Source organism: Oncorhynchus mykiss, chromosome 5, assembly GCF_057628025.1.
Source record: "Oncorhynchus mykiss isolate SJ-2025 chromosome 5, ASM5762802v1, whole genome shotgun sequence".
In the NCBI taxonomy this organism is placed as follows: domain Eukaryota; kingdom Metazoa; phylum Chordata; class Actinopteri; order Salmoniformes; family Salmonidae; genus Oncorhynchus; species Oncorhynchus mykiss.
The window spans coordinates 27,077,963-27,103,385 of NC_143026.1; the positions used below are offsets into that span (position 1 = coordinate 27,077,963).

General features: G+C 47.7%; 1 protein-coding gene across 1 annotated transcript in view; it reads right to left on the reverse strand.

Annotated features, from left to right (window-relative positions):
- Positions 1-25,423, reverse strand: part of LOC110523515 (breakpoint cluster region protein) — a 146,584-nt gene that overhangs the window by 55,291 nt on the left and 65,870 nt on the right. Inside the window, exon 2 of the mRNA XM_036977154.2 lies at positions 6,027-6,211. Within this exon, the coding sequence (XP_036833049.1) occupies positions 6,027-6,211 (185 nt within the window). The remainder of the gene's footprint in view (positions 1-6,026; positions 6,212-25,423) is intronic.

Below are 25,423 nucleotides of genomic sequence, written 5' to 3' on the forward strand. Positions count from 1 at the left end.
TTAATTAGTAAAAATGTTGAAAAACATAATTCCACTTTGAAAAAATAAATAAAGTATCATTTTTAAATTCAGGCTGTAACAACAACAACATGTGGAAAAGGTCAAGGGGTGTGAATACTTTCTGAAGGCTCTGTAGTTAATAAACACTGTGGTCTAAAATACAGGAAGCCTAGTGGTTAAGAGCATTGGGCCAGTAACCAGAAAGGGCCCTGGTTCAAATCCCCGAGTCGACTAGGTATAAAATCTGTTGATGGCCTCCATAGTGGTGCAGTGGTCTAAGGCACTGCATCACAGTGTTAGCTGTGCCACCAGAGACTCTGGGTTCGAGACCAGGCTCTGTCGCAGCCGGCCGCGACCGGGAGGCCCATGGGGCGGCGCACAATTGGCCTAGCGTTGTCCAGGTTAGAGAGGGTTTGGCCGGCAGGGACATCCTTGTCTCATCGCGCACTAGCGACTCCTGTGGCGGGCCGGGCGCAGTGCGTGCTAACCAGGTCGCCAGGTGTACGGTGTTTCCTCCGACACATTGGTGCGGCTGGCTTCCGGGTTGGATGTGCGTTGTGTCAAGAAGCAGTGCGGCTTGGTTGGGTCATGTTTCGGAGGACGCACGGCTCTCGATATTCGCCTCTCCTGAGTCCGTACGGGAGTTGCAGCGATGAGACAAGACAGTAACTACTATCAATTGGATACCATGAAAAAGGGGTAACTTTTTTTTTTTTTTTTTTTTCCCCATCTGTCAATGTGCCCTTGAGCAAGGCAATTAACCCTAATTGCTCCTGTAAATGCAGCTTTGTTTTTAAAGAAGCCATTGTTCTCACATTCTTCCAGGACAACCAAACCTCACTAGAGAGTAACAACATTCAACATGCGGCCAACGGAAATCTTTGGGTCGTCTAGCCTAACCAAGGAACCTAAAATAACTGACAGTCAGTATTTCCCATGGGATGTAGGTTGGTCTCTTAAAATGGCCAAGACAGAGGACAGGCATGGCAGGAGGTGTAGCTAACCCTCAGGCTACAAGACAGAGGAGATGAGAGACAGAGAGCAGAGCAGGCCATGGCTGGGCCAGGTAGGCAGGTCCTCTCCTGGGTCTGGGATATCCAACCCAGACGTCTGGTTCAATAAGCTGAACTAAAGCTATCTGTACCCAGCTATTTCAGAGCACAACCTGGGGCTCCTTGGAAAGAGAGACACTGAGTGGAGGGAGGGAGGGGTAAACACAATGCTCCCTCAGGTATGTGTGTCTGTCTGTGTGTCTGTCTGTGTGTTTCCCCATGCCAGATGGGCGCACTACAAGGTGCCCTATATCGTCAGACAGTGAGAGAGAGAGAGTGGAAAAACGATTTATTTACAAATGCCATAGGAGAAATAATAAGTCCCCACATGTAGAAATGCAGGCTGTGTGTTTAAGGGGGGGTAAATGAGCCTTAAACTCCTGCCTCCGTGGCCACTGAACAGGTAGTGGAAGCAGCAGATGTCAGTAAGAGTCTCAGTGGAACTACAGGGGTCCCGACTCACTGATGGAATCCATTACCTAGAGGTCTGTGCTGTGGACTCCATTACCCATATGTCTGTGCTGTGGACTCCATTACCCATATGTCTGTGCTGTGGACTCCATTACCCATATGTCTGTGCTGTGGACTCCATTACCCATATGTCTGTGCTGTGCATCGCTCTGCTTCTTGGTTCTTATACAACAAGCCGTTTCTGCTTCCATACTAGAGTAGAGTGTTAGAAGAGAAGAGAATATGAAGCCTTTCTAAGTGACAACAGTATGTACGCGTTGGATGTTTGGAACAGCTACATGTCTGACAGGTGACAGACCACCGATCTCACCTGAAGAAGATCCACAGATTGAATCTAATATTTTTCTGATCTGCGTTGAATCTTTATCTAACTCTGGAGGCCAGACAGGGCAAAAGCCTGAGGGACACTGCTTGATAACAGAAATGATCAGATAAAAGTGAATGAAAGAGAAAAATGAATGTGAAACCTCTCAGAGATATAATGGGCCCAGCCAGCCAACGTTTCCATTGTGGAGGTAAGCAAGTGTGTATTCATTCATTGCTCAGCCCCAGACTCAACTCTCCTCCTCAGGGGGCCCCTCGCATCTCCAGACTATCATCTTTTATTTATCGCCGTAGCAACAACTAATGAGCCCCTCTCAGAATTCAGATGTGTAGAGACTGAGGGAGTCTGGTCCTGGGCCTATAACTCAACTGATCACTCCAACACTGTGCGTGTGTGTGTGCATGCGTGCGTGTGTGGGTGTGCGTGTGGTGTGTGTTTGCGTGCATGCATAGTAAACAAATCTATATGGGAAGCACGCACCCAAAGTCAGTCTATAGTAACTGTGTGTACCTTGACTTCATGTATCATTCTTAACACAAGCTAAATACCACATGGATGGATTCATGGTCACTACTGATTTGTTTAAGTAGGTCTAAGTCTAATTGCGCTGTGGAAATACACCGTAAGGCATACCAACAGTTATTATCGTGTATGTAAGAAGATGGCCTAATAACTGAGGACATTGAGAGAAACATTCAAAGCCAGGTAGGAGGCGATCGTGGGCGGAGAAGCTTGTCTCGTTTTATATAACTCCTGTTCACTTTCATTTCTCACATTTCTTCTGAACATCAACATCATCCCTCTCTCTATCACTGAAGCGTTAAGCAGACCGTTTCTCTTCTCTCTCTCTTCGCTCTGTTCCCAAAACACTTGGTGTAATGTGAAATCTTAACATCTCTGAATAATCTTGTTCTCTAAAGGAGTGAGTTATTGTACTGTAATACTTTGCAAGACTCTGGGGGAGATAGCAGGATCAAACGGTGGTGACTCACTCTGCAGTGTGGGCGAGCTGCTGAACCCGGGGGTATCAAGGACGGAGGGGGGGTATCAAGGACGGTGTAACGGCAGATTTCCTCCTCTTCATCTGAAGAGGAGTAAGGATCGGACCAAGATGCGGCGTGGTAAGTGTCCATAATGTTTATTTTAAAAAACAAACTGAACACTAAGAATACAAAAACAATAAACGATGATGTGAATAACCAAACCGAAACAGTACCGTGTGGCGACAGACACGGAAACAAACACCCACCTACCAACAGTGAAACCCAAACTAAGTATGATTCTGAATCAGAGACAACTAACAACACCTGCCTCTGATTGAGAACCATACTAGGCCATAGAAAACATAGAAACACAAAACATAGACTGCCCACCCCAACTCCCGCCCTGACCATACAAAATAAAGACAAAACAAAGGAAATAAAGGTCAGAATGTGACAGACGGACATCATTGCATTTTGGAGGCGACTACTGAAAAACAACAGTGTGCACAAATCTGTCTATGTGTGGTGCTGCTGTATGGATTTTGACTGCAATATTTTTAGCTTGCCTAGTTAAAAAAAAGGTTAAATAAATCCCCACAAATAAATTAAAAATATATATAAAAAATAGCTGGAGCTCTCTCTCTGCTAACACTACAGTAACAGGTTTACTCAGGGAGTGGGTCTCTAAATACAGGAGTTTACTCAGGGAGTGGGTCTCTAAATACAGGAGTTTACTCAGGGAGTGGGTCTCTAAATACAGGAGTTTACTCAGGGAGTGGGTCTCTAAATACAGGAGTTTACTCAGGGAGTGGGCCTCTAAATACAGGAGTTTACTCAGGGAGTGGGTCTCTAAATACAGGAGTTTACTCAGGGAGTGGGTCTCTAAATACAGGAGTTTACACAGGGAATGGGCCTCTAAATACAGGAGTTTACTCAGGGAGTGGGCCTCTAAATACAGGAGTTTACTCAGGGAGTGGGCCTCTAAATACAGGAGTTTACTCAGGGAGTGGGCCTCTAAATACAGGAGTTTACTCAGGGAGTGGGCCTCTAAATACAGGAGTTTACTCAGGGAGTGGGTCTCTAAATACAGGAGTTTACTCAGGGAGTGGGCCTCTAAATACAGGAGTTTACTCAGGGAGTGGGTCTCTAAATACAGGAGTTTACTCAGGGAGTGGGTCTCTAAATACAGGAGTTTACACAGGGAATGGGCCTCTAAATACAGGAGTTTACTCAGGGAGTGGGCCTCTAAATACAGGAGTTTACTCAGGGAGTGGGCCTCTAAATACAGGAGTTTACTCAGGGAGTGGGCCTCTAAATACAGGAGTTTACTCAGGGAGTGGGCCTCTAAATACAGGAGTTTACTCAGGGAGTGGGCCTCTAAATACAGGAGTTTACTCAGGGAGTGGGCCTCTAAATACAGGAGTTTACTCAGGGAGTGGGCCTCTAAATACAGGAGTTTACTCAGGGAGTGGGCCTCTAAATACAGGAGTTTACTCAGGGAGTGGGTCTCTAAATACAGGAGTTTACTCAGGGAGTGGGCCTCTAAATACAGGAGTTTACTCAGGGAGTGGGTCTCTAAATACAGGAGTTTACTCAGGGAGTGGGTCTCTAAATACAGGAGTTTACTCAGGGAGTGGGTCTCTAAATACAGGAGTTTACTCAGGGAGTGGGTCTCTAAATACAGGAGTTTACTCAGGGAGTGGGTCTCTAAATACAGGAGTTTACTCAGGGAGTGGGTCTCTAAATACAGGAGTTTACTCAGGGAGTGGGCCTCTAAATACAGGAGTTTACTCAGGGAGTGGGTCTCTAAATACAGGAGTTTACTCAGGGAGTGGGCCTCTAAATACAGGAGTTTACTCAGGGAGTGGGCCTCTAAATACAGGAGTTTACTCAGGGAGTGGGCCTCTAAATACAGGAGTTTACTCAGGGAGTGGGCCTCTAAATACAGGAGTTTACTCAGGGAGTGGGCCTCTAAATACAGGAGTTTACTCAGGGAGTGGGCCTCTAAATACAGGAGTTTACTCAGGGAGTGGGTCTCTAAATACAGGAGTTTACTCAGGGAGTGGACTCTAAATACAGGAGTTTACTCAGGGAGTGGACTCTAAATACAGGAGTTTACTCAGGGAGTGGGTCTCTAAATACAGGAGTTTACTCAGGGAATGGGACTCTAAATATAGGATTTTACTCAGGGAGTGGGCCTCTAAATACAGGAGTTTACTCGGGGAGTGGGTCTCTAAATACAGGAGTTTACTCAGGGAGTGGGTCTCTAAATACTGGAGTTTAGTCAGGGAGTGGGTCTCTAAATACAGGAGTTTACTCAGGGAGTGGGCCTCTAAATACAGGAGTTTACTCAGGGAGTGGGCCTCTAAATACAGGAGTTTACTCAGGGAGTGGGTCTCTAAATACAGGAGTTTACTCAAGGAGTGGGCCTCTAAATACAGGAGTTTGGTCAGCAAATGTCACTCAATCCCTGCAATACCAAATCCATCACACTTTGTGTACAGTGAGAGTGTGTGTGTGTCTGTGTATGCTTATTAAAACCGCCCAGGGACTCCCCATTTATTGGCAGATTCAACCATCAATCAATTTGACAAGCACTCTGTCTGCTACTGAGGCGATGCAGGGGTGGGTCACAGGCCTTACTTTATTACCACTGATGTGATTACTTCCTCCAGGAGAGAGAGACTGCAGTACAGTGATGTGATTACTTCCTCCAGGAGAGAGACACTGCAGTACAGTGATGTGATTACTTCCTCCAGGAGAGAGAGACTGTAGTACAGTGATGTGATTACTTCCTCCAAGGAGAGAGACACTGCAGTATGGTGCATTTACAACAACACACACTAACATAGCACCAGTCTAACCCAATCAGTGAGGTGTACACACACACACCTATCGCAAGGTAATCCCATTACAAAAATGGCAATATAATGTCACTAAGGTAGTATGGCTTATTGATGAAGATAATAAGCTATTATACTATAGATCGATTGGAGGGGGGGGGGGGGTTCTCTCTTCATGGTAACCTATGAGGAGAACGAGGCTTCAGAGATAAGTGTCTATGTTTCTTCATGGCAGGCTGTGATGGAGGGCCAGAGGTGATAGAACAGAGTAGGAGAGATATGAGGAGCTTCCTGGGGTGATTGGGAGGTTACCTTTGTGACAAAGACTAAACGGGGGGGGGGGGGGACTCACCGACTTGGAGGACTCAAGGGATCCGGAGGAGAGGGTGTCTCGGCTGCTACGGCTCTTGGAGCTGAGGTGTGGCGAAGAGGAGGGCGAATCGTCGATGTAGGGCAGGATGTCATGGTGGCGCCTCTGCTCTTCCGCACGGTCCGCATCGTACCCGTAAGTGGGAGGGGTCCCCGTGAATGGACCATCTGTGAATGACAAAGCATTTGTGATCATGTTGTTGAGTATAAGGGTAACTATCCTGGAATAGATATTTCTGTTTCTAGTCTAAATCCCTTCAAGACCAGGAGGATGAGTACAGTGGAGAGTTCTGGGAAGTGTGTGTGTAATGCTGGGGGGGTGGGGGCATCCGTGTCACAATGTCATTGACCTTTTGGTCAACCCCCAAAGAGAGCTGTCCATGGTTCATGTGTTCTGACTCTGACAGGATGGACGTTTTACTCTCTCAAGTTCACACCACACAGTAAGCATTGTGTCTGCATTTACAGTGCCATGCGAAAGTATTCGGCCCCCTTGAACTTTGCGACCTTTTGCCACATTTCAGGCTTCAAACATAAAGATATACAACTGTATTTTTTTGTGAAGAATCAACAACAAGTGGGACACAATCATGAAGTGGAACGACATTTATTGGATATTTCAAACTTTTTTAACAAATCAAAAACTGAAAAATTGGGCGTGCAAAATTATTCAGCCCCCTTAGGTTAATACTTTGTAGCGCTACCTTTTGCTGCGATTACAGCTGTAAGTCGCTTGGGGTATGTCTCTATCAGTTTTGCACATCGAGAGTCTGAATTTTTTTCCCATTCCTCCTTGCAAAACAGCTCGAGCTCAGTGAGGTTGGATGGAGAGCATTTGTGAACAGCAGTTTTCAGTTCTTTCCACAGATTATCGATTGGATTCAGGTCTGGACTTTGACTTGGCCATTCTAACACCTGGATATGTTTATTTTTGAACCATTCCATTGTAGATTTTGCTTTATGTTTTGGATCATTGTCTTGTTGGAAGACAAATCTCCGTCCCAGTCTCAGGTCTTTTGCAGACTCCATCAGGTTTTCTTCCAGAATGGTCCTGTATTTGGCTCCATCCATCTTCCCATCAATTTTAACCATCTTCCCTGTCCCTGCTGAAGAAAAGCAGGCCCAAACCATGATGCTGCCACCACCATGTTTGACAGTGGGGATGGTGTGTTCAGTGTGATGAGCTGTGTTGCTTTTACGCCAAACATAACGTTTTGCATTGTTGCCAAAAAGTTTAATTTTGGTTTCATCTGACCAGAGCACCTTCTTCCACATGTTTGGTGTGTCTCCCAGGTGGCTTGTGGCAAACTTTAAACGACACTTTTTATGGATATCTTTAAGAAATGGCTTTCTTCTTGCCACTCTTCCATAAAGGCCAGATTTGTGTATATACGACTGATTGTTGTCCTATGGACAGAGTCTCCCACCTCAGCTGTAGATCTCTGCAGTTCATCCAGAGTGATCATGGGCCTCTTGGCTGCATCTCTGATCAGTCTTCTCCTTGTATGAGCTGAAAGTTTAGAGGGACGGCCAGGTCTTGGTAGATTTGCAGTGGTCTGATACTCCTTCCATTTCAATATTATCGCTTGCACAGTGCTCCTTGGGATGTTTAAAGCTTGGTTAATCTTTTTGTATCCAAATCCGGCTTTAAACTTCTTCACAACAGTATCTCGGACCTGCCTGGTGTGTTCCTTGTTCTTCATGATGCTCTCTGCGCTTTTAACGGACCTCTGAGACTATCACAGTGCAGGTGCATTTATACGGAGACTTGATTACACACAGGTGGATTGTATTTATCATCATTAGTCATTTAGGTCAACATTGGATCATTCAGAGATCCTCACTGAACTTCTGGAGAGAGTTTGCTGCACTGAAAGGGGCTGAATAATTTTGCACGCCCAATTTTTCAGTTTTTGATTTGTTAAAAAAGTTTGAAATATCCAATAAATGTCGTTCCACTTCATGATTGTGTCCCACTTGTTGTTGATTCTTCACAAAAAAATACAGTTTTATATCTTTATGTTTGAAGCCTGAAATGTGGCAAAAGGTCGCAAAGTTCAAGGGGGCCGAATACTTTCGCAAGGCACTGTACATGAGCTCAACCTCCCTCCACTGGAAACGGCAGCCAGGGACTGAGTGGACGGTCGGGGGCCAAACAATAGATTGAATTTGAAAAGAACAATCATTTTACACCTTGATTTCATTCAATTCGTGGGAAAACTTGCAAACATATTTCTAATTCAACTAATTTTTGGGTGAATTCCTGGTGATTTTACAGTATTGTTTTTTACCTAAAAACCTCCACACTGACATACTGTGTGTGACATTTTTCTATTTCCTTACTCATGGTTTTAAAGCCATTTCTCTCTCTCTCCCCTCTGTCTGTCTGTGTGCCCACTGCCCACTGTACCCAAGGCCTACTGCCCATAGTGACCGTGCCGCTGCTGCCAACCGTCCTGCGGAGCATGCTAGCAGGCCATGCCAGGTGAGGCCAGGGGACAACTGAGGGACTGTCTGAGGATGGGTACACTGCCTGCCAGGTGTCTGCTCGGTGCCCCATGCCAAGGGCCATTAAGACAGTCTCTCCATAGATAGACACTACCAAAGTATCCATCACCAAAGTGTGCACCATAGGAACACTCAGAGTCTGTGTAGAGTAAAGTAGTAGCCACAACCAATACTGCTTACAAGACCATAAAAGACCACTCTGTATCTATCTAACTGCAGCAAAAGGGAGATCTAGTGGTGGAGGGGCAAACAAGGCAAAAAGGCACGTTAAGAGTAACATCATTGTTTATATTGATTTAGGACTAAAGTACAACCACTCAAGATTCAAAGGCTTACACAGTATATTCAGTATACATGAACTAGGTCAACCTGGGAGGTATTTCCCTCATTTATGCTGGCTGCAGGGAACACACTATCTCTAAGACAGCCCCTCTAGCCCACACAGGGTCTACAGTACAGTTACAGGTCAGCTGTGAGGGCACTGTGCTATAGGTGCTGGCTGTAGGGAACACATTATCTCTAAGACAGCCCCTCTAGCCCACACAGGGTCTACAGTACAGTAACAGGTCAGCTGTGAGGGCACTGTGCTATAGGTGCTGGCTGCAGGGAACACAGTATCTCTAAGACAGCCCCTCTAGCCCACACAGGGTCTACAGTACAGTAACAGGTCAGCTGTGAGGGCATTGTGCTATAGGTGCTGGATGCAGGGAACACAGTATCTCTAAGACAGCCCCTCTAGCCCAGACAGGGTCTACAGTACAGTAACAGCCCCTCTAGCCCAGACAGGGTCTACAGTACAGTAACAGCCCCTCTAGCCCAGACAGGGTCTACAGTACAGTAACAGCCCCTCTAGCCCAGGCAGGGTCTACAGTACAGTAACAGCCCCTCTAGCCCAGACAGGGTCTACAGTACAGTAACAGCCCCTCTAGCCCAGACAGGGTCTACAGTACAGTAACAGCCCCTCTAGCCCAGACAGGGTCTACAGTACAGTAACAGCCCCTCTAGCCCAGACAGGGTCTACAGTACAGTAACAGCCCCTCTAGCCCAGATAGGTCTACAGTACAGTAACAACCCCTCTAGCCCAGACAGGGTCTACAGTACAGTAACAACCCCTCTAGCCCAGACAGGGTCTACAGTACAGTAACAACCCCTCTAGCCCAGACAGGGTCTACAGTACAGTAACAGCCCCTCTAGCCCAGACAGGGTCTACAGTACAGTAACAGCCCCTCTAGCCCAGACAGGGTCTACAGTACAGTAACAGCCCCTCTAGCCCAGACAGGGTCTACAGTACAGTAACAACCCCTCTAGCCCAGGCAGGGTCTACAGTACAGTAACAGCCCCTCTAGCCCAGACAGGGTCTACAGTACAGTAACAACCCCTCTAGCCCAGACAGGGTCTACAGTACAGTAACAGCCCCTCTAGCCCAGACAGGGTCTACAGTACAGTAACAGCCCCTCTAGCCCAGACAGGGTCTACAGTACAGTAACAGCCCCTCTAGCCCAGACAGGGTCTACAGTACAGTAACAACCCCTCTAGCCCAGACAGGGTCTACAGTACAGTAACAACCCCTCTAGCCCAGACAGGGTCTACAGTACAGTAACAACCCCTCTAGCCCAGACAGGGTCTACAGTACAGTAACAACCCCTCTAGCCCAGACAGGGTCTACAGTACAGTAACAACCCCTCTAGCCCAGACAGGGTCTACAGTACAGTAACAACCCCTCTAGCCCAGACAGGGTCTACAGTACAGTAACAACCCCTCTAGCCCAGACAGGGTCTACAGTACAGTAACAGCCCCTCTAGCCCAGACAGGGTCTACAGTACAGTAACAACCCCTCTAGCCCAGACAGGGTCTACAGTACAGTAACAACCCCTCTAGCCCAGACAGGGTCTACAGTACAGTAACAACCCCTCTAGCCCAGACAGGGTCTACAGTACAGTAACAGCCCCTCTAGCCCAGACAGGGTCTACAGTACAGTAACAGCCCCTCTAGCCCAGACAGGGTCTACAGTACAGTAACAGCCCCTCTAGCCCAGACAGGGTCTACAGTACAGTAACAACCCCTCTAGCCCAGACAGGGTCTACAGTACAGTAACAGCCCCTCTAGCCCAGACAGGGTCTACAGTACAGTAACAACCCCTCTAGCCCAGACAGGGTCTACAGTACAGTAACAGCCCCTCTAGCCCAGACAGGGTCTACAGTACAGTAACAACCCCTCTAGCCCAGACATGGTCTACAGTACAGTAACAGCCCCTCTAGCCCAGACAGGGTCTACAGTACAGTAACAACCCCTCTAGCCCAGACAGGGTCTACAGTACAGTAACAGCCCCTCTAGCCCAGACAGGGTCTACAGTACAGTAACAGCCCCTCTAGCCCAGACAGGGTCTACAGTACAGTAACAACCCCTCTAGCCCAGACAGGGTCTACAGTACAGTAACAACCCCTCTAGCCCAGACAGGGTCTACAGTACAGTAACAACCCCTCTAGCCCAGACAGGGTCTACAGTACAGTAACAACCCCTCTAGCCCAGACAGGGTCTACAGTACAGTAACAACCCCTCTAGCCCAGACAGGGTCTACAGTACAGTAACAGCCCCTCTAGCCCAGACAGGGTCTACAGTACAGTAACAACCCCTCTAGCCCAGACAGGGTCTACAGTACAGTAACAGCCCCTCTAGCCCAGACAGGGTCTACAGTACAGTAACAACCCCTCTAGCCCAGACAGGGTCTACAGTACAGTAACAACCCCTCTAGCCCAGACAGGGTCTACAGTACAGTAACAACCCCTCTAGCCCAGACAGGGTCTACAGTACAGTAACAGCCCCTCTAGCCCAGACAGGGTCTACAGTACAGTAACAGCCCCTCTAGCCCAGACAGGGTCTACAGTACAGTAACAGCCCCTCTAGCCCAGACAGGGTCTACAGTACAGTAACAGCCCCTCTAGCCCAGACAGGGTCTACAGTACAGTAACAACCCCTCTAGCCCAGACAGGGTCTACAGTACAGTAACAGCCCTTCTAGCCCAGTGAGTCAGTCTCTTTCTCTTTCTGAACAGATCCTCCATTTGTCTCCTGGCAGGCTCCACAGCTGCAACCATACTCATTCTGGTCACACCCAGGCTCACGCTTCCTTCCAAACCTCCTCTCCTCTCTAATTCCCCCAACAGTCCCCGCTGGCAAGGGATCCACCATCAATAATACACACCCAGGCTCACGCTTCCTTCCAAACCTCCTCTCCTCTCTAATTCCCCCAACAGTCCCCGCTGGCAAGGGATCCACCATCAATAATACACACCCAGGCTCACGCTTCCTTCCAAACCTCCTCTCCTCTCTAATTCCCCCAACAGTCCCCGCTGGCAAGGGATCCACCATCAATAATACACACCCAGGCTCACGCTTCCTTCCAAACCTCCTCTCCTCTCTAATTCCCCCAACAGTCCCCGCTGGCAAGGGATCCACCATCAATAATACACACCCAGGCTCACGCTTCCTTCCAAACCTCCTCTCCTCTCTAATTCCCCCAACAGTCCCCGCTGGCAAGGGATCCACCATCAATAATACACACACATACTCACGCACAAGCCCCTGCCCCCATCTCCCCATCTCTCAAAAAGTCCACTTATGTTCTTCCTGGAGCTATTGGCAGAGGACAATCCAACCATCGCCAACTGATGGCATCCCTAAGTCTAAATATTGCTGTTACATTGCACACCCTTCAATGTTTTGTCATAATTACGTAACATTCTGGCAAATTAGTTCGCAATGAGCCAGGCAGCCCAAACTGTTGCATATACCCTGACTCTGTGTGCATTGAACGCAAGAGAAGTGACACAATTTCACCTGGTTAATATTGCTAACCTGGATGTATTTTAGCTAAATATGCAGGTTTAAAAATATATACTTCTGTGTATTGATTTTAAGAAAGGCATTGATGTTTATGGTTAGGTACACGTTGGAGCAACGACAGTCCTTTTTCGCGAATGCGCACCGCATCGATTATATGCAATGCAGGATACGCTAGATAAACTAGTAATATCATCAACCATGTGTAGTTATAACTATTGATTATAATTGATTGATTGTTTTTTATAAGATACGTTTAATGCTAGCTAGCAACTTACCTTGGCTTCTTACTGCATTTGCGTAACAGGCAGGCTCCTCGTGAGGCAGGTGGTTAGAGCGTTGGACTAGTTAACCGTAAGGTTGCAAGATTGAATCCCTGAGCTGACAATATAAAAATCTGTCGTTCTGCCCCTGAACAAGGCAGTTAACCCACCGTTCCTAGGCCGTCATTGAAAGTAAGAATGTGTTCTTAACTGACTACCTCGTTAAATAAAGTTGTAAAAATATTAATACATTTTTTTTTTTAATCGGCAAAATCGGCGTCCAAAAATACCGATTTCCGATTGTTATGAAAACTTGAAATCGGCCCTAATTAATCGTCCGTTCTGATTAATCGGTTGACCTCTAGTGTGTAGGAGACCTCTGTAACTAGAGTGTGAAGGAGACCTCTGTAACTAGAGTGTGAAGGAGCCCTCTGTAACTAGATTGTGAAGGAGACCCACTGTAAATAGAGCGTGAAGGAGACCTCTGTAACTACAGTGTGAAGGAGACCTCTGTAACTAGAGTGTGAAGGAGACATCTGTAACTAGAGTGTGAAGGAGCCCTCTGTAACTAGATTGTGAAGGAGACCCACTGTAACTAGAGTGTGAAGGAGCCCTCTGTAACTAGATTGTGAAGGAGACCCACGGTAACTAGAGCGTGAAGGAGACCTCTGTAACTACAGTGTGAAGGAGACCTCTGTAACTAGAGTGTGAAGGAGACCTCTGTAACTAGAGCGTGAAGGAGACCTCTGTAACTAGAGTGTGAAGGAGACCTCTGTAACTAGAGTGCGAAGGAGACCTCTGTAACTAGAGCGTGAAGGAGGCCTCTGTAACTAGAGTGTGAAGGAGACCTCTGTAACTAGAGCGTGAAGGAGACCTCTGTAACTAGAGCGTGAAGGAGACCTCTGTAACTAGAGCGTGAAGGAGACCTCTGTAACTAGAGCGTGAAGGAGACCTCTGTAACTAGAGCGTGAAGAAGACCTCTGTAACTAGAGTGTGAAGGAGGCCTCTGTAACTAGAGTGTGGAGACCTCTGTAACTAGAGTGTGAAGGAGGCCTCTGTAACTAGAGTGTGGAGACCTCTGTAACTAGAGTGCGAAGGAGACCTCTGTAATTAGAGCGTGAAGGAGGCCTCTGTAACTAGAGTGTGAAGGAGACTTCTGTAACTAGAGTGTGAAGGAGGCCTCTGTAACTAGAGCGCGAAGGAGACCTCTGTAACTAGAGCGTAAAGGAGACCTCTGTAACTAGAGCGTGAAGGAGACCTCTGTAACTAGAGCGTGAAGGAGACCTCTGTAACTAGAGCGTGAAGGAGACCTCTGTAACTAGAGCGTGAAGGAGACCTCTGTAACTAGAGCGTGAAAGAGACCTCTGTAACTAGAGCGTGAAGGAGACCTCTGTAACTAGAGCGTGAAGGAGACCTCTGTAACTAGAGCGTGAAGGAGACCTCTGTAACTAGAGCGTGAAGGAGACCTCTGTAACTAGAGCGCGAAGGAGACCTCTGTAACTAGAGCGTGAAGGAGACCTCTGTAACTAGAGCGTGAAAGAGACCTCTGTAACTAGAGCGTGAAGGAGACCTCTGTAACTAGAGCGTGAAGGAGACCTCTGTAACTAGAGCGTGAAGGAGACTTCTGTAATTAGAGCGTGAAGGGGACCTCTGTAACTAGAGTGTGAAGGAGACCTCTGTAACTAGAGCGTGAAGGAGACCTCTGTAACTAGAGCGTGAAGGAGACCTCTGTAACTAGAGCGTGAAGGAGACCTCTGTAACTAGAGCGTGAAGGAGACCTCTGTAACTAGAGCGTGAAAGAGACCTCTGTAACTAGAGCGTGAAGGAGACCTCTGTAACTAGAGCGTGAAGGAGACCTCTGTAACTAGAGCGTGAAGGAGACCTCTGTAACTAGAGCGTGAAGGAGACCTCTGTAACTAGAGCGTGAAGGAGACCTCTGTAACTAGAGCGTGAAGGAGACCTCTGTAACTAGAGCGTGAAAGAGACCTCTGTAACTAGAGCGTGAAGGAGACCTCTGTAACTAGAGCGTGAAGGAGACCTCTGTAACTAGAGCGTGAAGGAGACTTCTGTAATTAGAGCGTGAAGGGGACCTCTGTAACTAGAGTGTGAAGGAAACCTCTGTAACTAGAGCGTGAAGGAGACCTCTGTAACTAGAGCGTGAAGTATCCCTCTGTAACTAGAGTGTGAAGGAGACCTCTGTAACTAGAGTGTGAAGGAGACCTCTGTAACTAGAGCGCGAAGGAGACCTCTGTAACTAGAGCGTAAAGGAGACCTCTGTAACTAGAGTGTGGAGACCTCTGTAACTAGAGCGTGAAGGAGACCTCTGTAACTAGAGCGTGAAGGAGACCTCTGTAACTAGAGTGTGAAAGAGACCTCTGTAACTAGAGCGTGAAGGAGACCTCTGTAACTAGAGCGTGAAGGAGACCTCTGTAACTAGAGCGTGAAGGAGACCTCTGTAACTAGAGCGTGAAGGAGACCTCTGTAACTAGAGCGTGAAGGAGACCTCTGTAACTAGAGCGTGAAGGAGACCTCTGTAACTAGAGCGTGAAGAAGACCTCTGTAACTAGAGCGTGAAGGAGGCCTCTGTAACTAGAGTGTGGAGACCTCTGTGACTAGAGTGTGAAGGAGACCTCTGTGACTAGAGTGTGAAGGAGACCTCTGTAACTAGAGTGTGAAGGAGACCTCTGTAACTAGAGCGCGAAGGAGACCTCTGTAACTAGAGCGTAAAGGAGACCTCTGTAACTAGAGCGTGAAGGAGACCTCTGTAACTAGAGCGTGAAGGAGACCTCTGTAACTAGAGCATGAAGGAGACCTCTGTAACTAGAGCGTGAAAGAGACCTCTGTAACTAGAGCGTGAAGGAGACCTCTGTAACTAGAGTGTGAAGGAGGCCTCTGTAACTAGAGTGTGAAGGAGACCTCTGTAACTAGAGTGCAAAGGAGACCTCTGTAACTAGAGCGTGAAGGAGGCCTCTGTAACTAGAGTGTGAAGGAGACCTCTGTAACTAGAGTGTGAAGGAGACCTCTGTAACTAGTGTGAAGGAGCCCCTGTAACTAGCGTGTGAAGGAGACCTCTGTAACTAGAGTGTGGAGACCTCTGTGACTAGAGTGTGAAGGAGACCTCTGTGACTAGAGTGTGAAGGAGACCTCTGTAACTAGAGTGTGAAGGAGACCTCTGTAACTAGAGTGTGAAGGAGACCTCTGTAACTAGAGCGTAAAGGAGACCTCTGTAACTCGAGCGTGAAGGAGACCTCTGTAACTAGAGCGTGAAGGAGACCTCTGTAACTAGAGCATGAAGGAGACCTCTGTAACTAGAGCGTGAAAGAGACCTCTGTAACTAGAGCGTGAAGGAGACCTCTGTAACTAGAGCGTGAAGGAGACCTCTGTAACTAGAGCGTGAAGGAGACCTCTGTAATTAGAGCGTGAAGGGGACCTCTGTAACTAGAGTGTGAAGGAAACCTCTGTAACTAGAGCGTGAAGGAGACCTCTGTAACTAGAGCGTGAAGTATCCCTCTGTAACTAGAGCGTGAAGGAGCACTCTGTAACTAGAGCGTGAAGGAGACCTCTGTAACTAGAGCGTGAAGGAGACCTCTGTAACTAGAGCGTGAAAGAGACCTCTGTAACTAGAGCGTGAAGGAGACCTCTGTAACTAGAGCGTGAAGGAGACCTCTGTAACTAGAGCGTGAAGGAGACCTCTGTAACTAGAGCGTGAAGGAGACCTCTGTAACTAGAGCGTGAAGGAGACCTCTGTAACTAGAGCGTGAAGGAGACCTCTGTAACTAGAGCGTGAAAGAGACCTCTGTAACTAGAGCGTGAAGAAGACCTCTGTAACTAGAGCGTGAAGGAGGCCTCTGTAACTAGAGTGTGGAGACCTCTGTGACTAGAGTGTGAAGGAGACCTCTGTAACTAGAGTGTGAAGGAGACCTCTGTAACTAGAGCGCGAAGGAGACCTCTGTAACTAGAGCGTAAAGGAGACCTCTGTAACTAGAGCGTGAAGGAGACCTCTGTAACTAGAGCGTGAAGGAGACCTCTGTAACTAGAGCATGAAGGAGACCTCTGTAACTAGAGCGTGAAAGAGACCTCTGTAACTAGAGCGTGAAGGAGACCTCTGTAACTAGAGCGTGAAGGAGACCTCTGTAACTAGAGCGTGAAGGAGACCTCTGTAACTAGAGCGTGAAGGAGACCTCTGTAACTAGAGCGTGAAGAAGCCCTCTGTAACTAGAGTGTGAAGGAGGCCTCTGTAACTAGAGTGTGAAGGAGACCTCTGTAACTAGAGTGCAAAGGAGACCTCTGTAACTAGAGCGTGAAGGAGGCCTCTGTAACTAGAGTGTGAAGGAGACCTCTGTAACTAGTGTGAAGGAGCCCCTGTAACTAGCGTGTGAAGGAGACCTCTGTAACTAGAGTGTGAAGGAGACCTCTGTAACTAGAGTGTGAAGGAGACCTCTGTAACTAGAGTGTGAAGGAAACCTCTGTCACTAGAGCGTGAAAGAGACCTCTGTAACTAGAGCGTGAAGTAGCCCTCTGTAACTAGAGCGTGAAGGAGACCTCTGTAACTAGAGCGTGAAGGAGACCTCTGTAACTAGAGTGTGGAGACCTCTGTGACTAGAGTGTGAAGGAGACCTCTGTAACTAGAGTGTGAAGGAGACCTCTGTAACTAGAGTGTGAAGGAGACCTCTGTAACTAGAGCGCGAAGGAGACCTCTGTAACTAGAGCGTAAAGGAGACCTCTGTAACTAGAGCGTGAAGGAGACCTCTGTAACTAGAGCGTGAAGGAGACCTCTGTAACTAGAGCATGAAGGAGACCTCTGTAACTAGAGCGTGAAAGAGACCTCTGTAACTAGAGCGTGAAGGAGACCTCTGTAACTAGAGCGTGAAGGAGACCTCTGTAACTAGAGCGTGAAGGAGACCTCTGTAATTAGAGCGTGAAGGGGACCTCTGTAACTAGAGTGTGAAGGAAACCTCTGTAACTAGAGCGTGAAGGAGACCTCTGTAACTAGAGCGTGAAGTATCCCTCTGTAACTAGAGCGTGAAGGAGCACTCTGTAACTAGAGCGTGAAGGAGACCTCTGTAACTAGAGCGTGAAGAAGCCCTCTGTAACTAGAGTGTGAAGGAGGCCTCTGTAACTAGAGTGTGAAGGAGACCTCTGTAACTAGAGTGCAAAGGAGACCTCTGTAACTAGAGCGTGAAGGAGGCCTCTGTAACTAGAGTGTAAAGGAGACCTCTGTAACTAGAGTGTGAAGGAGACCTCTGTAACTAGTGTGAAGGAGCCCCTGTAACTAGCGTGTGAAGGAGACCTCTGTAACTAGAGTGTGAAGGAGACCTCTGTAACTAGAGTGTGAAGGAGACCTCTGTAACTAGAGTGTGAAGGAAACCTCTGTCACTAGAGCGTGAAGGAGACCTCTGTAACTAGAGCGTGAAGTAGCCCTCTGTAACTAGAGCGTGAAGGAGACCTCTGTAACTAGAGCGTGAAGGAGACCTCTGTAACTAGAGCGTGAAGGAGACCTCTGTAACTAGAGTGTGAAGGAGACCTCTGTAACTAGAGTGCGAAGGAGACCTCTGTAACTAGAGTGTGAAGGAGACCTCTGTAACTAGAGTGTGAAGGAGCACTCTGTAACTAGAGTGTGAAGGAGACCTCTGTAACTAGAGTGTGAATGAGACCTCTGTAATTAGAGTGTGAAGGAGACCTCTGTAACTAGAGTGTGAAGGAGACCTCTGTAACTAGAGTGTGAAGGAGACCTCTGTAACTAGAGTGTGAAGGAGACCTCTGTAACTAGAGTGTGAAGGAAACCTCTGTCACTAGAGCGTGAAGGAGACCTCTGTAACTAGAGCGTGAAGTAGCCCTCTGTAACTAGAGCGTGAAGGAGACCTCTGTAACTAGAGCGTGAAGGAGACCTCTGTAACTAGAGTGCGAAGGAGACCTCTGTAACTAGAGTGCGAAGGAGACCTCTGTAACTAGAGTGTGAAGGAGACCTCTGTAACTAGAGTGTGAAGGAGACCTCTGTAACTAGAGTGTGAAGGAGACCTCTGTAACTAGAGTGTGAATGAGACCTCTGTAATTAGAGTGTGAAGGAGACCTCTGTAACTAGAGTGTGAAGGAGACCTCTGTAACTAGAGTGTGAAGGAGACCTCTGTAACTAGAGCGTGAAGGAGACCTCTGTAGCTAGAGTGTGAAGGAGACCTCTGTAACTAGAGTGCGAAGGAGACCTCTGTAACTAGAGTGCGAAGGAGACCTCTGTAACTAGAGTGTGAAGGAGACCTCTGTAACTAGAGTGTGAAGGAGACCTCTGTAACTAGAGTGTGAAGGAGACCTCTGTAACTAGAGTGTGAATGAGACCTCTGTAATTAGAGTGTGAAGGAGACCTCTGTAACTAGAGCATGAAGGAGACCTCTGTAACTAGAGCGTGAAAGAGACCTCTGTAACTAGAGCGTGAAGGAGACCTCTGTAACTAGAGCGTGAAGGAGACCTCTGTAACTAGAGCGTGAAGGAGACCTCTGTAATTAGAGCGTGAAGGGGACCTCTGTAACTAGAGTGTGAAGGAAACCTCTGTAACTAGAGCGTGAAGGAGACCTCTGTAACTAGAGCGTGAAGTATCCCTCTGTAACTAGAGCGTGAAGGAGCACTCTGTAACTAGAGCGTGAAGGAGACCTCTGTAACTAGAGCGTGAAGAAGCCCTCTGTAACTAGAGTGTGAAGGAGGCCTCTGTAACTAGAGTGTGAAGGAGACCTCTGTAACTAGAGTGCAAAGGAGACCTCTGTAACTAGAGCGTGAAGGAGGCCTCTGTAACTAGAGTGTAAAGGAGACCTCTGTAACTAGAGTGTGAAGGAGACCTCTGTAACTAGTGTGAAGGAGCCCCTGTAACTAGCGTGTGAAGGAGACCTCTGTAACTAGAGTGTGAAGGAGACCTCTGTAACTAGAGTGTGAAGGAGACCTCTGTAACTAGAGTGTGAAGGAAACCTCTGTCACTAGAGCGTGAAGGAGACCTCTGTAACTAGAGCGTGAAGTAGCCCTCTGTAACTAGAGCGTGAAGGAGACCTCTGTAACTAGAGCGTGAAGGAGACCTCTGTAACTAGAGCGTGAAGGAGACCTCTGTAACTAGAGTGTGAAGGAGACCTCTGTAACTAGAGTGCGAAGGAGACCTCTGTAACTAGAGTGTGAAGGAGACCTCTGTAACTAGAGTGTGAAGGAGCACTCTGTAACTAGAGTGTGAAGGAGACCTCTGTAACTAGAGTGTGAATGAGACCTCTGTAATTAGAGTGTGAAGGAGACCTCTGTAACTAGAGTGTGAAGGAGACCTCTGTAACTAGAGTGTGAAGGAGACCTCTGTAACTAGAGCGTGAAGGAGACCTCTGTAGCTAGAGTGTGAAGGAGACCTCTGTAACTAGAGTGTGAAGGAGACCTCTGTAAGCCTCCTCTGCACTGCAGCTCTGGAGCAGAACAAACACCCATCCTCTCTTTCTTTCCCTTCACTGTTCCACCTCTATTTCTCCTCCACTTCTACACTCTTAGAAAAAAGGATTTCAAAAGGGTTCTTTCGGCTGTCCCTATAGGAGAACCCATTTTGGTTCCAGGTAGAACCCTTTCTGGTTCCAGGTACAACTCTTTTGGGTTCCATGTCGAACTCTCAGTAGAAAGATTTCTACATGGAACCCAAAAGGATACTTGAAACGGTAACACCTTTTTTTCTAAGCATATACCTCTACTCTCCTCCAGCTGAATGAGAGACAGGCTGGCGTCTGGGAAGGCCATCGTCTATAGATCATTCTAGTTGGAAACGAAGTGAAGAGGCCTCTCCACAGACAGACATACTGTTCTCTTTCTCATGTACACACATCTCTCCCAACTCACATACGTCCCAACACGTGTACGTGCATACACACACGCATACACTGAGTATACCAAACATTGGGAACACCGTCTTAATATTGAGTTGTAACCCCCCCCCCCCCCCCCTTTCGCCCTCAGAACCACCTCAATTCATCAGGGCAAGGACTCTATAAGGTCCATGCGTTCTACAGGGATGCTGGCCCATGTTGACTCCAATGCTTCCCACAGTTGTGTCAAGTTGGCTGGATGTCCTTCGGGTGGTGGATCACTCTTGATACACACAGAAAACTGTTGAGCAAGGAAACCCCAGCAGCGCTGCAGTTCTTGACACACTCAAACCGGTGCGCCTGGCGCCTACTATCATACCCTGTTCAAAGGCACTTATATATTTTGTCTCGCCCATTCACCCTCTGAATGGCACACATACACAATCCATGTCTCAATTGTCTCAACGCTTAAAAATCCTTCTTTAACCTGTCTCCCCTTCCTCCACACTGATTGAAGTGGATTTAACAGGTGACATCAATAAGGGATCATAGCTTTCCCCTGGATCCACCTGATCAGTCTATGTCATGGAAAGAGCAGGTGTTCTTAATGTTTTGTATTCTCAGTGTATGTGTATTCAAGTGTTTTTCCTCATCTCTACTTGTGTATGTGTGATTTAAAAGAGAACGGTTGCCTGTATATTGAAGGCCTATAAGGCAATATCCCCAAAACACACAAATGAAACGATCAATGCCTCAAGCTCAGTCCCTGTAGTGTAGACATAGAAAGAGAGAGAGAGAGAGAAAGAGGAGGGGTGGAAGAGGGAGAGAGAGAGAGGAGGGGTGAAAGAGAGAGAGAGAGAGGAGGGGTGGAAGAGGGAGAGAGAGAGGAGGGGTGGAAGAGGGAGAGAGAGAGGAGGGGTGGAAGAGGGAGAGAGAGAGAGGGGGTTGGAAGAGGGAGAGAGAGAGAGGAGGGGTGGAAGAGGGAGAGAGAGAGAAAGAGGAGGGGTGGAAGAGGGAGAGAGAGAGAGGAGGGGTGGATGAGAGAGAGAGAGAGAGAGGAGGGGTGGAAGAGGGAGAGAGAGAGGAGGGGTATAAGAGGGAGAGAGAGAGAGAGAGAGAGAGAGAGGAGGGGTGTAAGAGGGAGAGAGAGAGAGGAGGGGTGTAAGAGGGAGAGAGGAGGGGTGGAAGAGGGAGAGAGAGAGGAGGTGTGTAAGAGGGAGAGAGAGAGAGAAAGAGGAGGGGTGGAAGAGGGAGAGAGAGAGAGGAGGGGTGGAAGAGGGAGAGAGGAGGGGTGGAAGAGGGAGAGAGAGAGAGGAGGGGTGAGAGAGAGAGAGAGAGAGAGAGAGAGAGAGAAGGGTTGGAAGAGGGAGAGAGAGAGAGGGGCCTTTAGGGAGGGGGCAGGAGACTACCGTGAGATGCCTCAAGGAGAGAGAGGGCGCCCCGTTCCCTCTGATCCCCAACATCCCCCTAAATATCCAATTTACACGCAATTTAACCCCACAGAAAGGAGGGGGGGATCAGCCAAAATGGGACTCTCGAAAATGAAAATGAAATCTCAGCTAAAGCATAGCCGTGGGCGTCGAGCGGGATCAAATGAAGTTGATCACAGTGTTGCCGTGGTAATCCCATGTTACCACACTTGACAGCAGCTAATTTGATAAATGCTGTCACTGTCTTGTCATTAAGGGCGGATGGGGCCGTAAAATGCATGGTGGATCTACCAGCACCTCAATATCCACCCGAATGAAAAACTCTGGGTGGGGCACTTCTCTGTGGGGCACTTCTTTACTGACCAAACCCAGGGGTGTGTCTGAAATGGCACCCCATTCCCTTGATAGTGAACTACTAGGCCCAAAGTAGTGCACTATAAAGGAAACAGGGTACCATTGGGACGCAGCCCAGGAGGCAGACAGGCAGGAGACAGAATGAGAGGCGACACCATCCCTGCTCCTCTGATCTCATTAACAGTAAGAATCTGTGTCCCCTGACACAGGGTCATCTACAAATCACACCAATCCAAGTACCAAACGTCCAAGATTTTTAAACAAAAGTATTATCATTCATAATTCAGCTAATTTGCTTCTCAGAGGTATTTGAGAGGCGCATGGTGTGAATCTCAGTGTAAAAGCACCAACAGCAGTGTTGGTTAGAATGCCCAGGAGTGGCACCAAAGTGGGCAGTGCCAACCCCACAACTCCCCCCTGGGATGAAAATCATCCCTTTTGTTTCAATAAGTCCAAAAACACAGACACAGGGGTGAGCCAACCCTACAATCACACCAGGCAGCCACACACACACACACACACACACACACACACACACACACACACACACACACACACACACACACACACACACAGAGAAAGAAATGAGGACGTGAAGTACAATGTGTGTTTGTCACAATGTGTAGAATGTTTTTCACATCAGTAGTAGAGCAAGATTAGTTCAGTTCCATCAAAGTCCTGACTGGCTGCTTTGTAGATAGAATATACAGTACAGATTTGATTTGATACATGTGACTATCATACTCTATGACGGTTACAGTGACTCAAACACACAGCCAGGAGTCCCATGATCTATGGCTCAGACACACTGTCCTACCATGGCCGACAGAATCATTTACATCAACCACCACAGTCCCAGAGAGTACATAGACAGACTAAAGGACAAGGAATAAGCATGATTATTTTACATTTGTGCTGTATATCTGTCTGTAGAAACACTGATGTTCCTGTGGTCCCACTCCCAGCAGCAGGGACAGACTGAGGCTGTGCGTGTGCTGTCACAGGGACAGACTGAGGCTGTGTGTGTGCTGTCACAGGGACAGAGGGGAAAGCTTTCAATGATTGAGTCTTTCGCAAATAGTTGGCCATGATTGAATCACAGATAATGAGGTTAGGGCTGAGGAAATTCCCCCATCCTTTCTGAATCTAAAAACAGACACATGGGAGGAACACAGAACACATTTTTTTCTCACACCCCAACATCCATGTAGCTACCGTCATGTTCAGCCATCTACAGTCAGTGGTACTGATACTGTACAACTGAGGATCCGAACCAAGAAGAGTTTACTGGAACTGATAGCTTCCGGGTTGGGCGGTCAGCTACAAAGGGAGCACGGCTGACATGGCCCTGATTGTGTGTGTTATAAATCTCTCTCTCTCAGACATGGGAGCACCACCAGCCACTCTCAGCGGACATAAGCCCTATGTGTCTTAATCAACTCATGCTACCATCATCTGATACACTAAACGCTGACCCTGCATATTCTTTCTGAACCACTAAAAGTCATTAAGACCAATTGGCACACTATTCCCTTTACAATGCACTACTTTTGACAAGGGCCCATTTATGGGAGGCTCATTACCCAGCCATGCTTTGCTAGCACAGACTGGAATACATTCTGGGATTCATCCAATGGCATTGAGGAGTATACCACCTCAATCATCAGCCTACCAGACGAGCTAAATGCCTTTTATACTCACTTCGATGCAAGCAACACTGAAGCATGCACGAGAGCACCAGCTGTTCTGGATGACTGTTTGATAACGCTCTAGGTAGCCGATGCGAGCAAAACCTTTAAACAGGTCAATATTATCAAAGCAACGGGGCCAGATAGATTACCAGGACGTGTACTCAAAGCATGCGCGAGCCAACTGGCAGGTGTCTTCACTGACATTTTCAACCTCCCCCTTTCGACCTCCCCCAGACCACCATAGTCCCTGTGCCGAAAGGAAATGAAGGTAAACCGCCTAAATGATTACCGCACCGTAGAACTCACGTCAGTAGCCATGAAGTGCTTTGAAAGGCTGGTCATGGCACACATCGACAGCATCCTTCCAGATACCCTAGAGCCACTCCAATTCGCATAACGCCCCAACAGATCCACAGATGACGCAATCTCAATCGCACTTCACACTGCCCTTCCCCACCTGGACAAAAGGACCACCGACATGAGAATGCTGTTCATTGACTACAGCTCAGCGTTCAACATCATAGTGCCCACGAAGCTCATCACTAAGCTAAGGACTCTGGGACTAAACACCTCCCTCTGCATCTGGAACCTGGACTTCCTGACTGGCCACCCCCAGGTGGTGAGGGTAGGCAACAACACGTCTGCCACGCTGATACTCAACACTGGGGCCCCTCAGTGGTGTGTACTTAGTCCCCTCGTGTATTCCCTGTTCACCCATGACTGCATGGCCAAGCACGACTCCAACACCACCATTAAGTTTGCTGACGAAACAACAGTGGTAGGCCTGATCACTGACAACGATGAGACGGCCTATAGGGAGGAGGTCAAAGAACTGGTAGTGTGGTGCCAGGACAACAACCTCTCCCTCAATGTGAGCAAGACAAAGGAGCTGATCGTGCACTACAGGAAAAGGCGGGCCGAACCGGCCCCCATTAACATCAATGGGGCTGTAGTGGAGGGGGTCGAGAGTTTCAAGTTCCTTGGTGTCCACATCACCAACGAACTATCATGGTCCAAACACACCAAGACAGTTGTGAAGAGGGCACGACAACCCTTTTCCCTCTCAGGAGACTGAAAATATTTGGCATGGGTCCCCAGATTAGAGGTCGACCGATTAATCGGAATGGCCGATTAATTAGGGCCGATTTCAAGTTTTCATAACAATCGGAAATCGGTATTTTTGGACACCGATTTGGGCAATTATTAATCTTTATTTAACTAGGCAAGTCAGTTAAGAACACAGGGGCAGAACGACAGATTTTCACCTTGTCAGCTCGAGGGATTCAATCTTGCAACCTTACAGTTAACTAGTCCAACGCTCTAACCACCTGCCTCTCATTGCACTCCACGAGGAGACTGCCTGTTATGCGAATGCAGTAAGCCAAGGTAAGTTGCTAGCTAGCATTAAACTTATCTTATAAAAAACAATCAATCAATCATAATCACAAGTTAACTACACAAGGTTGATGATATTACTAGTTTATCTA